General features: G+C 45.9%; 1 protein-coding gene and 1 pseudogene across 3 annotated transcripts in view; one reads left to right on the top strand and one right to left on the bottom strand.

Moving 5' to 3' along the window:
- Positions 1–14,470, bottom strand: part of RNF169 (ring finger protein 169) — an 85,993-nt gene extending 71,523 nt beyond the window's left edge. Inside the window, exon 1 of one of the 3 annotated variants that reach the window (XM_089330938.1) lies at positions 14,278–14,470. In XM_089330938.1, the coding sequence (XP_089187064.1) occupies positions 14,278–14,329 (52 nt within the window). In that variant the 5' untranslated portion in view covers positions 14,330–14,470. Of the gene's footprint in view, positions 1–13,395; positions 13,952–14,277 lie in introns of those variants that run through there. The other 2 variants (XM_017344708.4, XM_002708692.6) reach the window with 2 other exon arrangements.
- Positions 9,315–9,414, top strand: LOC127485263 (small nucleolar RNA SNORA26; annotated as a pseudogene).
- Positions 14,471–14,934: the final 464 nt, after the last annotated feature.

Below are 14,934 nucleotides of genomic sequence, written 5' to 3'. Positions count from 1 at the left end.
CACTCCCATAGGGGATGCTGGCGTTGCAAGGAGCAGCTCGACCTGTATGCCACAACACCAGCCCCACTAGTGGCAATTTATAACCAACCTGGCAGCTTACTGTTCCCACAGTATTCATTAAAAAAGAAATATGACTCCTATCACTAGATTTTCAAGTTTTGTCCAAACCCAAGGGATGTAAGCTCTCCGAAAGCACTTTGAGTCCAAATTCTGAGTCAACTCTGTTCTGCACAATTGTACTCTATTTCCTTCATTAGCAAACTCCTTACAAGAATAGTCCATAGGCTGAATGTGCCTTCCTTTAACTATGGAAACATGACTATTGTATGTATATATTTTAAATGTGTATAAATAGTATCAAATTAAACATCCTTTTGTAACTTAGTATTTCTTAACCCATGTGGATAAAGACCTAGTACATTCATTGTAACAGCTATATAGACACAATTTAACACTCCTCTCCAACCAAAGGCAACTGTTACTTTTCCATCACTTTAGTGCTATGGTAAACATCATTATGTGTTCTAACTTGGTTGGGGGGGAAGGGGCAGGATGAAAATATATATGGGGCTGACACCGCGGCTCACTAGGCTAACCCTCCGCCTGCGGCACCAGCACCACGGGTTCTAGTCCCGGTTGGGGCACCAGATTCTGTCCTGGTTGCTCCTCTTCCAGTCCAGCTCTCTGCTGTGGCTCAGGAGGGCAGTGGAGGATGGCCCAGGTCCTTGGGCCCTGCACCTGCATGGGAGACCAGGAGAAGCACCTGGCTCCTGGCTTCGGGTCAGCGCAGCACGCCAGCCTTAGCAGCCATTTAGGGGGTGAACCAACGAAAGGAAGACCTTTCTCTCTGTCTCTAACTCTGCCTGTCAAAAAAAAAAAAAAAAAAAATATATATATATATATATATATATGGGCTCTAACACACCGTTTTCCTAGGGCAAATGTCTATTAAAGGAACTGTGACATGGCCTGTGGGCACTGGTTCAGGTCCCTGCTGCTCCACTTCCAATCCGGCTCTCTGCTGTGGCCTGGGAGGGCAGTGGAGGGTGGCCCAGATCCTTGGGCCCCTGCACCTACATGGGAGACCCAGAGGATGCTCCTGGCTCCTGATTGGCCCAACTCCGGCCATTGCGGTCATCTGGAGAGTGGGCTGGAGGATGATAGTCTTCTCTCTCTCTCTCTTATTTGTGGAAGAAAATGGGTTGTATATCCTAAAGTTTCACATTTTGATTTTTGCTCATTGTATGCAAATGTTTATTACTTAGTGAGTAGATTTTTACAATTTGTTCAATTTCTTTGTGAAATACATTTCAATTTATATTTTGTATTTATTCTTTTTTTTTTTTACAGAATTTTTAAAATTTATTTGTAAGAATTAGAGAATGGCCACAAGAACAGAGATTTAGCCAGTCCAAAGCCAGGAGCCAGGAGTTTCTTCCAGGTCTTACACATGTATCCAGGGACTCAAGGACTTGGGCCATCTCTCCACTTTCCCAGGCACATTAGCAGGGTGCTGGATCAAAAGAAGAACATCCAGGATTTGAACTGGCACCCATATGGGATGCTGGCGCTGCAGATGGTGACTTAACCTGCTGTGCCGCAGCACCAACCCCTGTACTAATTCTTGAGTCAGCTGTATTTTTCTATGACACTTTTATCTAATTTTTCAAATTCATGAGCATAAAGTTTTTCATATTATATACTTAGGGATTTTTAAAAATATTTATCTGTAATTGCATCACCTTTTTCATTCCCAACATTATTTATAACTTCCTGTTTTTCTTTATCCTTGATCATTCTTGCCAGAGGCTTGACTACAGACTCTATAGTAATACTTAAAATGAGCTAGGTTTTTTTTTTTTTTTTTTCTTTTCTATCCTATTTCCTCTATTGTCTTTGGTTTCCTACCTAGCACTTCTTTGGGTCTAGTCTGCTGTTACTTGTCTAACTTCTACAGTTGGCCACCTGGTTTTGCCTACATATTATTTACAAGTTTGCTTTTTAAAAAAAAATTATAAACATGGACTGGATGAGCGGTGAATTGGTTATGCTTCCATTATTTTAAAAAATTTTTATGTGCTGATTTGAGAGTGGGAGACAAAGTCTCCCATCCACTGGTTCTAACCTAAACACTCACAACAGCTGGCAGTCAGGCTCAGGATAGGCCACAGCTGAGAGCCAGAAACTCAATCCAGGCCTCCCATGTGGGTGACAAGTACCCTCCCATGGTATACATAGCAGGAAACTAGAACCACAAGCAGAGCCAGGACTTGAACCCAGGCATTCTGATATGGGGTGCAAGTGTCCCAAGTGACATCTTAATTCCTAGGCCAAAAGTCCACCCTGTTATTAATTCTTTATCTTGTTGGGGTCAGATGACATGCTTTATACAGCTGCTTTTCTGTCTATAATGGTGTTACATTCTAATAAAGATTGTAAGCTGCAAATATGTTTAATGCACCTAAAGTACAAAATAGCACAGCTTAGCCACATAGCATACTGCAAATGATCAGTTGTCTACCCTTGAGATACCAGCACAAGACAGTATCATAACACAAGTCCCTAGTCTGGGAAAAAGCTCAAAATGCAAAATACAGTTTCTACTGAATCTGCATGGCTTGTGTATCACTGCAAAGTCCAAACTGTCCATCAGACCACCATGAAGGATAATCTATGTAACAAGTTTTCATACCTGCTGAAACTTTGGGTCTGATTAGAAATTAGAAATTTATATTAGGCCGGCGCCGCGGCTCAATAGGCTAATCCTCCGCCTTGCAGCGCCGGCACACCAGGTTCTAGTCCCGGTCAGGGCGCTGGATTCTGTCCCAGTTGCCCCTCTTCCAGGCCAGCTCTCTGCCGTGGCCAGGGAGTGCAGTGGAGGATGGCCCAAGTGCTTGGGCCCTGCACCCCATGGGAGACCAGGAGAAGCACCTGACTCCTGCCTTCGGATCAGCGCGGTGCGCCGGCCATTGGAGGGTGAACCAACGGCAAAAGGAAGACCTTTCTCTCTGTCTCTCCCTCTCACTGCTCACTGTCCACTCTGCCTGTCAAAAAAAAAAAAAAAAAAGAAAAAAAAGAAAAAAAAGAAGAAATTTATATTAAATGTTCCTTATGTAAATCACATGTCCCATGTTTGTTTCTCAAATTGTATTCTCTAATTTGGGAGAAGTATGGTTCCATACATGCACAGTAGATCAAGTCTTTTAGTGGATACCCATAAATTTTTAATATGCAACTGACTCAAAGCCTAAAGTTAATCAATTTCTCTACCCTCCTATTGTACTATATATAGAACTTTAGAAACACTTTAATAACTACCACTTTCCCTCACAGGTTACATTTTGTCCTTGCCTGGTATTTTATTTTTTACAGAGTTATTTATTGACTTATTTGCAAAGCAGAGTATCAGAGGGAGAAGAAGAGAGGGAGAGATCTTCCATCTACTAGTTCACTCTCTAAATGACTGGGCCAGGTCAAAGCCAGGAGCCTGGAACTCCATCCAGGTCTCCCACATGGGTGGCAGGGTTCCAAGTACTTGGGTCATCTTCTGCTGCTTTGCCAGGCACATTATCAGGAAACTGGATAGGAAGTGGACCAGCAGGCAATCAACTGGTGCTCAAATGTGACGCTGGAGTTGCAAGCAGTAGCTTAACCCACTGTGCCACAACACTGGTCCCCTGCCTGGTATTTCAGTTCCACCTTGGTTTTAGTCCTCCATTAATTAGTCACAAGTATTTGTTACTTCTTCGCTTGCCATGACTTGTTACAGTCTTTCTTCCCTGAGTTACACTTCTTTCTTCTTATGGTACATTCTCTACATTTTTGTTTACAAATACTTCTATTTTGCCCTCACTCTTGACTACCCTCAGATTCAGCTCTCAACACTTTGAATATATAGAGTTTGCTTCTGGCCACTCTTGTTGATGAAAAGATACACCTGCTCTCAGTCTGACCGCTGCTCTTTGTCTATTTTAAACTGCCTCTGGTATTCTGCAGTTTCTATGCTGTCAGGTCCAAGGGTTTTTTTCCTTTTTAAATCTTGCTAGAGCCTGATGAGTCTCAAACCTAAGAATTCAGGTCCTTTTACTTCTCAAATGTTCTCAAGTCATCATTTCTTCAAATTCCACACCTTCCTCATTGTATCTATTTTCCTCCTGGACTTATCATTAGATGCTGAATTCTCTTCATGTGTCCTTTTCATTTCTCTTCACTTTTCTCATTTTTCCTCAACTGAACTTAGTTTTTTATGCTCAGAAATGTCCTATTATCTCCCATACTGCTTAATTTCTCATATATACTCATATACTACTTATTTACTCAGCTTTTAAACCTATTTTTCATTATGTTTCTCTTTCAAAAGCACCTATTTCACAATGTTTTATTCATTTCATGGTATGTGGATTCTTTAATGTCTTTAATCACTAAAATATGCCATTTAAATTATCCTTCAAACTGCCATTCTACCATCCCAGTTCCTGTAGCTATGATGCCCCTGCTTGTTATATCTGCTGGCTTTCATTTGTCACAGAAATTTTTTCCTCACACGTTGTCATTTTTAATTATAAGTTCACCTTAAGTTGGGCTTGTTTTTTCTTATAATCCCTTGTGGTCTAAGGCACGCAAGCATCCCTAAGTCTTATTTTCCCTTTCTCCAAGGGACCCAGCAGGATCATTAGCTTGGAGCCAGATTTTGTATTAATTTCTAAGAATAAGGATGCCTGAATCATGTAATATATAATTCAAACCTCAAATGTGTGCAAAGCACATAAGAATTCAAAAGTTCATGGAAAAATTGGAAGGTAAGTTTATTTTTGTGCAAAAAACTTTGAAATCTATGCATACTTTTTTGCTAGTATGCAGTTTCCACTAACTTTTTGAAGTACCCTAAAATATCATACGCTTTAGTTTCTCAGGAAAGCTTTTTCCCCTTCCTCTTTGCACTGAGCCCAGGCAAATCAACACAAAATTTGCCATCTCTGTCTCAGGGGAAGATATTTTTTCTAGCCCACCTTTTCATCGATGCAGCACCTCAAGAATCCCAGCTCGCTGCATCGGTCTTAGTTCTGGTTCCTTTGTGCACATGGTTACAACTCAATCTGCTAGGAACAGAAAACTGGCAATAACCCCTCTGTCCATGCAGGATGTTACACAGGACAACACAGCATGGGTTCAAGGGCTGGCATTTTTGGTTTTTAGTCCCAGTTTTGTTTCTGCAACCTGGAAATTTTCTTGTCTTTCCTGCAAGTTCAGGGGTGCCTTGAAAAGATCATTGCTCTGTATTATCTAGCTTTTCTGTAGCAGAGTTTTCAGTTACCTTGGCATCTTGCAGAAGGAGAATCTGGATTCTTATTTCACTTACTGCGTTACCTGCACAGGAGTGATTTCTCTACAGTGCAAACACGAGCTGTTCTTTGACCCTCTTAAGTAGATTCTCCTCCTAGTATGACACTTGAAGTCCACTATTAGCCAAACACTGAGTATTTCTGCAATTCCACATTCTCGCACTCTCCCACATGTACTGTTGTGCTCTAACCACTCCTGTTTACAATTCCTAGAACCCTCCTTGTTGTTTCATTTCTCAGGGCTGTGGTTTGGCTAGTGGTTAAGATGCCCACATCCCAGAGCAGACTGCTTGGATTCTAGTCTCAGCTCTGGCTACTGATTCCAGCATCCTGCTGGACTTACACACAGGCCATTGAGGTTCTGAATCATAGACTGCCAAGAAGCTGGCAGAGGGGTCAATATTGTGGCACAGCTTAAGCCATCACTTGTGATACCAACATCCCATTCTGGAGTGGTGATTTGAGTCCTGGCTGCTCTGCTTCCAACCCATCTTCCTGCTAATATGCCTGGGAAAACAGTGGATGATGGCCCAAGTGCAGACTTTAGGAAGTGGCAGGGGTGGCAGACCTGGACTGAGTTCCTGGCTCCTGGCTTTGGAAGCCCAATCCCAGCCACTGCAGGAATTTGGGAACTGAACCGACAGATGGGAGATTTTTCTCTCAAATATTTTTTAAAATACATTTAAAGAGAGACCCTTCTCTAATACTCATCCTACCGTCAGCCACTTATAGAATGGTCAAATGTCTCTTTCATCCCATCCAAGCTGGGTTCTCTTTGTGAAAACAGCTATCATGTATTGAGTTCTTTACATGCCAACCTCTGTAATAACTCATTTTCAGTCTTCACAACAATCTTACAACTTTGCTACTGTTATCTCCATTTCCCCAATGGGGAAACTAAGACATAGAGAAGTGAAGCAAATTTGCCCAATAGCACACAGCTATAAACAATACACTGGGAATTGGAATTCAGGTTCACTGTCTCCAGAACTTCCTCTAGCAACCTTGACGCATATCACATGGCCTTCTACAGTTCCACCTTGCATTGCAGCTGTTACTGCATTTGCTATACCACATTTCAGTTGCATGTTCTCACAGCAATCTCTCCGCTGCACTTTAAGAAACAGAATCATGCTATCTCTCTGTTGGTAGGTCCAGTGCTTAGCACACAGAAGCCCTCAGATGCTGACTGAATCAGTGACCAAAGGTAGCATCCCCACAGCCACTGCTTTAGCCCAGCATCTGAACTACTAAAGTAGTCCCCTAACTGGACTCCCTCCCCCAGCGTATGTTCATATCTTTCTTCCCTCAACCAACACTGTCCTATCTAAAGCACGTCAAGACAATGTCATTCTACCACTTAAAAAACTTAAAGGGCTCCACAGTGTCTACAACATAAAGTACAGAGTTCTCACAGCTGACAATGCTCTTCGTGATCTGACTTCAGCAGTCTCTACTTTCGCCCACTCCAACCCTATATTCCACCTATGTAGCTTCCTGCCAGCCCCTGAAAATGACAAACACCTTCATACCTTTGCACATGCAGGCTTTTGTGCTTGGCCATTCCCTTCTCCCTTACCTGGTGAACTACTGTTTCTTCAATATGCAGGTCAAATGCCTTCTTCCAATTTCCTCCAGTCTGTTAGCACATTCCCACACTCTGTTGGCATTATGCACTTACCACATCATACTGTTATTTGAGTGTGTGTTTCCCCAACCAAACTGTGGAGTTTTAAAGAACAGGGACCACATCTTATTTAGCTTTTTATTAAATCATTTGTATTCTGTGTGCTCCCCAAATGATCACTGATTTAGTGGAAAGAAATTTGACAAACAATATCCTGTATCATATCCTCAAGCAAATACAGATGTAAGTGAATTCAAAGTGGGCAACTCTTCCAAGATGGATAAAGTTAGGCAGTGTAAATACAAATGAACAAAAACACCTCCTGGATTCCTGCTGCTTCATCCTCAATTCTAGACTAGAGCGAGTTCTTCTGCAGTAATTAATATCTAGTTAGTAGAATACATGGTGAGGTAATCTCATTATGAATTCTGAAAAACTCCCGAGCACAAGGCAAATGTTTCCTGCATCAGTACAACACATAAGGACAAACTGGAATGGGTGCGATTAAGAATAAAAGGTCAAGTCATTTTATACATTTCACATAAATCCTTATAGCCCAGGAAAATTCCTGTCCTTTTACAGTACAATCACATGGTTTCATTATTTACTAGTCCTAAATGCAATTAAGGCTGAATACATAGCAAACATTGTCTGCTAACTGAGTAACAAACCAGAACTACTTGCTTTTCACAGAGGGGGACATTTCTTAAATGTATTTTAACTCTCAGTGAACAAGGAGGTTGATGTAGGATTAAAGGAAGGAATGAGACACAATTCAATTTTTTGATCAATTCAATTTCTGGGATGCAACTTTAAAACCACAAATAGAAAAAAGTTTAAGTTGACAATTTAAAAAGTACATCAGCCTTTATCCAGCTTTTCTCTTCAATCATTACTCATGATAGAAGAACAAGAATTGTCATATAAAAAGGTCTTGGTTTCAAGTTCAAAGGTAACACAACTTAGAATAATCATCCTTGAACTCAAATTGAAAGACTAAACAAACTCTTAAAATTCATTAATCACATTCAATGAGGCTTAAGTGCAGCTGTTATGCATAGCTCTAAATGTACCTATGTACACCTGTGTGGTAATTTCTTTTAGACATTGGACCAGCACTGTCTCTAAATTTAGAATATTTCCCAAGGACCTAGAACAGTGTCTATGGGGCCAGCGCTATGGCACATCAGGTAAAGCCGCTGCCTGCAGTGCCAGCATCCCTTATGGGCACCAGTTCAAGTCCTGGCTACTCCATTTCCAATCCAGCTCTCTGCTATGGCCTGGGAAAGCAGTAGAAGATGGCCCAAGTCCTTGGGCCCCTGCACCCGTGTGGAGACCTGGAAGAAGCTCCTGGCTCCTGGCTTTGGATCGGCCCAGCTCTGGCCATTTGGGGAGTGAATCAGCAGATGGAAGACCAATCAATCAATCAATCTCTCTCTCTCTCTCTCTCTCTCTCTCTCTCTCTCGCCATTTGGGGAGTGAATCAGCAGATGGAAGACCAATCTCTCTCTCTCTCTCTCTCTGGCTCTCTCTGGCTCTCTCTCTGCCTCTCTGAAACTCTAATTTCAAATAAATAAATCTTAAAAAAAAAAAAAAAGTCTCTAGTTCAGAGTAGGCCCTCATCACATAATCCACAGCTACTACTTACAGGGGTCCAATCACTTAATGTGTCAGTCCACACAGGGAGCTGAGGTCCTGGAAGAACATGAAGCTGAAACCAGAGTTCACCATCTGCACATGATTACTGACATAGCCTCTTCATACAGTCTCACAAATTAACAAAAACACCTGAGACTATACTCAAACGCAAACTGACAACGTGTCGAAAAATTAAATAAAACATGTACACAGAGACCACTAACTTTCTGAACCTTAAGGTCTGCCAAGAAGCTGGCAAAGGGGCCAGTGCTATGGTGCAGTGGGTTAAGCCTCCGCTTGCAATGCCAGAATCCCACATCCTCCAGAGCACCAGTTCAAGTCCTGGCTGCTCTGCTTCAGATTCAGCTCCCTGCTCATGTGTCTGGGAAGGTGGGGGATGATGGCTTAAGTACCTGGGCTCCTGCCACTCATGTGGGAGACCTGGATAGAGTTCCTGGCTCCTGGCTTTAGCCTGGCCCAATCCTGCCTTTTGAGGCCATTTAGGGAGTGAACCCATGGATGCAAGATCCTTCCGTCTCTCCTCCTTTCTCTGATACTCTGCCTTTCAAATAAATAATTTTTTAAAAAGCTGGCAAAAAAAAAAAGTCACAAGCACAACAAAATTCTCAACAAACTCTTGCACTTTTTTCATTGACAATTCCAAGATACACTGGGCTTCAACACAATTATTTAAAATTTAAGAATTTTTTCCCTTTTAGAGCTGAGAGTGTGCTTTAAGAGGCTAACACAGAAGGGGAAAGAAAAGCTCCATAAAACCTAGAGAAGAGACTGCCTGGAGTCACAGCTGAAAAAATAATTAAGAAGTTCACTTAAATATACATTGACTACAAGATCTCACTGCCAGTACTGTAAAGCAGCCCTAGCCTTACCTTTATCAATTGCTCTAACTTTGCCAAAAGAATCCCACTAAGCAATAAACCTCTGAATAGCCCTAAAGTTGCCATTTTTGTTGCTGTGTCTTGCTCATAAAAACACAATGTAAATATTTATGAAACTGGTATTTTTAGCTTTTCCTGTTAAACTCCATCATGGGCATTTCATTGTGAATGAGCCCTTCTGTATGGATCACCCTTTCAGCCCTTCGCTATCTGCTACCCACGCAGGGAACCTTTACCGGAGAATCCCTTCTCTGTTCTGGGCCTCAGTTTCTCTTCGTATGATGAGGGACACAGATTAAAACAATGGTTCACAGCATGCCTTGTCTTAGAGGCGACAACATTTTGAGAATCTGTTAAAAGCTATGGGTGATTGCTACATAAAAATGCTTATAAACACTTACATAACAATTTTATACAAAATTATGTATAAAGCAAAAGACAGGAATTGACCTAAATGTTCACCAATAGATGGTTAAGTAAATTATATCCACATAATGACAGTCCATATAACTGTTAAGAAGAATGGAGAACTGATATGGACTGAAAAGAAAAGATTTCCATCATGTGCTGTTAAATTGAAAAGGAAAGATGGGGCTGGCGCTGTGGCACACTGGGTAAAGCCGCTGCTTGCAGCACTGGCATCTCATATGGTGCTGGTTTGAGTCCCGGCTGCTCCAGTTCCGATCCAGCTCTCTGCTATGGCCTGAGAAAGCAGTAAAGATGTCCCAAGTCCTTGAGCCCCTGCACCCATGTGGGAGACCTGCAAGAAGCTCCTGGCTCTGAACTGGCACAGCACCAGCCATTGCGGCCATTTGGGGAGTGAACCGGCAGATGGAAAACCTCTCTCTGCCTCTGCCTCTCTATAATTCTGCCTTTCAAATAAATAAATACATATTTAACAAACAAGGGAGAAAAAGAAAGTCATTGAAAAACAGTATGTGACTTTTTTACAAAAAAGACAAAAAATAAGTACACCTGAATTTGCATATAGATGCATAAACTATGAAAGAATAAATAACAATCTTTGGTGGGAATGAGAAAAAAGAGGTAAGAAAGCACTTTTTCACTATATACTTTCTAATAAACAGGCATTTTAAAAAGTTCATGGAAAGTCAGCCAGCACTGCGGCTCAATAGGCTAATCCTCCACCTTGTGGCGCTGGCACACCGGGTTCTAGTCCCAGTCAGGGCGCTGGATTCTGTCCCGGTTGCTCCTCTTCCAGGCCACCTCTCTGCTGTGGCCCAGGAGTGCAGTGGAGGATGGCCCAGGTCCTTGGGCCCTGCACCCCATGGGAGACCAGGAGAAGCACGTGGCTCCTGGCTTCGGGTCAGTGCGGTGCGCCAGCCACAGTGGCCATTGGGGGGTGAACCAACGGAAAAAGGAAGACCTTTCTCTCTCTCTCTCTCTCTCACTGTCCACTCTGCCTGTCAAAAAATAAATAAATAAATAAATAGTTCATGGAAAGTAGAATTAAAAGCTTAGGAATGGGCATTTGGTGCACCAGTTAATATGCCCACATCCCAAAGTGGAGTACCTAGGTTTGAATCCTGGCTCTGCTTCTACGCCCAGCTTCCTGCTACTGCACACCCTGGCAGGCAGCAGGCGGTGGCTCAGGCACCAGCCATAGGTCAGACCTGGATGGAGTTCCCAGCTCCCAGTTTAGGGCTGGCACAGCCCAGCTGTTGTAGGCATTTGCAGGGTGAACCAACAGATGGGTTTTTCCTTGTCAATCAAATAAATAATTTAAAAAAATTTTTAGGGGATAGCATCATGGTTTATCAGGTAAAGCCACTGCCTCTGATGCCAGAATCCCATATGGGCAGCGGTTCATGTCCGGGCTGCTTCACTTTTGATCCAGCTCCCTGCTAATGGCCTGGGAAAAGCAGCAGAAGGTGGTATAAGTACTTGCACCCCTGCCACCCAAGTGGGAGACCTGGATGGAGTTCCAGGCTCCTGGCTTTGGTCTGGCCCAGCCCTGGCCACTGCAGCCATCTGGGAGGTGTACAGCGAGTGGAAGCTCTCTCTCTCTCTCTCTCTCCTCTTTCTCTGTCTCTCCCTCTCTTTAAATAAAATAAACCTCTAAAAAATATTAATGAAAAAAAGTTTATTTTAGTGCAGAGATGTTTAATTCCAAGCAGGTTTTTCTCAATATACATTTTTCATGAACTTCTTGAAGTACTCTATTTGAATCATGTAAATGCATTACATATTAAAATTGTGTACATAAGATATTGTATATAACTTCAAGAAGTTCAGTCTACTGAAGCTAAAAGATAATTTACAAACCCTGCTCAGTAATAATTTTTCTATTCTTCTAAAATGCTTTGGCTGCATAAGCATGTAACTGTATAAACTCAACAACCCAACAAGAACGTTTCCCACCACGGCCCTCATGTAAACACATGAAGTAGCTGAGGGTTACCAAGGGACGCAATAGCTCCTAATCTGGAATCTCATTTGAGATCATTTTCCCACATCACAGACACATTTTATGACAAAAAGCATCTCCAGAGAAAAAAAGTCTGCAGAAGTCATCAAGCCATACTCCCTCGCATGGCTCACTTTTCAAACCTGATTACTTCACAACGGCCTCCAAGCTTCGGAAACAACGTTTTCTGTCCTATTGGACTACAGTACCAGAGCAGAGAAACATTTTTCTATTTTGACCATCATCTCAGACTTTGAAGTAAGCGAATTAGCATACGCGACCGTCACACAGCATCCCGTTGGGGGAGGCCTTCCTTCACCCCTGATTCAGCAGGAGTCAGCACTGACGCTCGCAAGGAGCAGCAGGAGCATAGTAGGCAGCAGGGCTCCCCAGCCCCTAGGACAGTGGCAGCCGTCTCGGCTCGAATGCAAACACTGCATTCCGGAACCTGTAGTTCCAGACCGCACTTTCAGACATAAGCAACGCCTCCCTTTCCCCACTGAAAATAACACACGGCAGAACTCAGAAGCCCCAACACAAAAGGGACCCCCCCCCCAAAAAAAAAAAAACAACACACCTCGCCTGCCTTAATTTCTGTTTCTTGAAAATGTCCCAGGTAAGGTGTTTTTTTTGTTTGTTTGTTTGTTTTTAAATCAGAGCTGGAGACGTTGCACTGACTGGGTAAGGCCCCCAAAGAAGCTTGTTCTAACAGTCTCGCCCTGTTTTAAACCGGGCGCTTTCCATCGCAAAGCTCAGCACGCAGCAGCGCTAAGAAAGGCACAAAAGTCCGAGGCAGGAGTCCCGGGACAGCCTTGCAGGGAATCTACACGGCCGGCCCAGGAGAGAGAAGCGGCCCCACCGGCAAAGTCCGCTTCCCAAACTTTCAGACGCCCCTCGGCTTCTCCTTTCGCGCACGACCGGGGCGTCTTATTCTTTGCCACGGGAAGAGCTGTCATTTCGCACTTTGTGCCGGGCTCTGTGCTGAGCAGGCGAGTTTTCCAGATTTCACACGGGAGCTCATTCTCCCATCCCTCTCTCCTCGCAAGTCTGAAAAGCTCCCTGCACACCCTCCAATCCAACCTGTCCCCGGGAGGGTCCACCCCCGGCCCTGACCCATCCAGGCCCGGGAGCCCCTCTCTCGCCACACAATAACGACCCCAAGCCTGCGCCTCTCGGCTCCGCCGCGCCCCCTCCCGCCCCGCGCACTAATTCCGACCTGCCCCTAACTTGTTCCAAGAATTCCGCTTCCCACCAAACTTCCGACTCAACGTAAACAGCGGGGAACCCCGACTCGCCCTCTGAACCCAACAAGCCCGTACTTCACTCCGAAGTTCGAAATTCCCAAACACTGCTGCACACCACCTCCCGAGCGCTCCCCCCACGCCCGCCCCCTCCCAGGCCCGCGCCGGGGCGGGCTCGGCCCCCGCTCCGCACCCCACCGGGGAGGAGGGGACGCTCCACCTGGTTCCGCGGGCGCGGCGCGCGCCTCCAGCTCCGGCCTGGGCCTCGCGGCGGCCGCGCCCCCGTCCCGGCGCGGGCGGCAGCGCTCCGGCTGGCCGCGGCGGGCGCGCTCGCCCGGCACCTCCGCGTCGGCCTGGCCGTCGTCGCGGGCCCGACGGCGGGCCCAGCCAGGGCCGCGGGCGCGGCAGCGCGGACAACCCGGGCCCGCCGCGTCGGCGGCGCGTTGGGCGCAGCCTCGGCACAACGAGTGGCCGCACGGCAGGGCCGCCGCTTCCACCGGGGTCTCCAGGCACCCGGCACAGCCCGACTCTTCCCGCCGCGCCGCTGGTGGCGGTTGCAGCAGCGGCGGCGGCGGCAACACCAACAGCGCAGGGCCGGGAGCCGGGCCCGGGGCCCCAGTCTTCGCTGCCGACGTCTCGTCACAGCGGCCCCGCCGGCCTCGCCGACTCAGGGCTGCCGCGGCCGCCGCGGAAGAGGCCCGAGTACTCGGGCCCGCCGCCGCCATCTTGTTTCCCGTTTGAGGGCAGAATCCGTTGCGAGGGAGAAGAGTAGCGGGCGGGGCCGTGCGCGGCGGCCATCTCTATCTGCATAATCATGAGGGGGCGGGGCCCGAGGAGCGCAGAGCCTGTTTTTCTCGGACCTGGTTGGCGGGAAAGGATACCTCGTTAATATTCATTAGGTATTCTTTATATAGCCAGTCTTCAACCTGACCCTCCGGATTCTTCATGGGTTCCTCTTATTGAGCCTAGTGAGGCTATGAACTGAGGGGATTGACCGGGAAATTCTGAGCGACAGTAAACACTAATTATAAAGCGATTCCACTTGTTTATCCCTCAATACCCAGATAACTATGGCTGAAGGGAGCGGGGCACAGGGGCTTACCCATAAACCTGCCTTTGATGTGCCGGTCAGTGCCTTCCTGAGCGTCCAGCATCGGCGTTCTCCCAGCCCCTCAGCTCCTTCTCAGACGTCTTCCTTGCGCCCTCCCTGGGTTTGGTGCTCTGAGGTCTGTGGTCTCCTCAGCTGAGGCCTTACTCCCCTTTGCTTCTCACTCGGCGCACTCCCCTGGCCCACCTCACACCTTCTTCCTCTGAAGAAAGTTCCAGCTGATACCTGCAGCCCAGGTCTCCTGGGTCCACGTCCCCAGAGGCAGCTGCCTGCAGTGGGAACATCTCTTGGATCTTTAAAAATCGCCGTTTTCCACCCTCCTTCTCTCCCGCCCTCCCAGGTGTGCAGGCTCTAAGCCTAGTCATCACTCCGTCATCTCCCACACTCCGTCCATTCTCCCGCCATCACGAGCATTTTCCCACCCGTTCCCTCCTCATCTCACGCCCACAGCCCAGCCCAGGTGTCATCATCTCTCACCTTGATTATTGCAATCTCTTCTTGGATTACCCGCTCCCCCAGCCTCTCTGCCTCTCATCCATCTTCCCCCGCTCCAGAGCTGCTCCCTTAGAGGCCAGCTCTGACCAAGGCGTCCCTGCTTGGGTTGGAGTGAGGGGATGGGGCTTTGATGCCCGCCCCCTTTCTGGATTCAGT

The sequence above is a fragment of the Oryctolagus cuniculus genome, chromosome 1, assembly GCF_051225735.1.
Source record: "Oryctolagus cuniculus isolate XC-2025 breed Fujian yellow rabbit chromosome 1, ASM5122573v1, whole genome shotgun sequence".
NCBI lineage: Eukaryota > Metazoa > Chordata > Mammalia > Lagomorpha > Leporidae > Oryctolagus > Oryctolagus cuniculus.
This window is presented reverse-complemented; position numbering and strand designations above follow the sequence as displayed.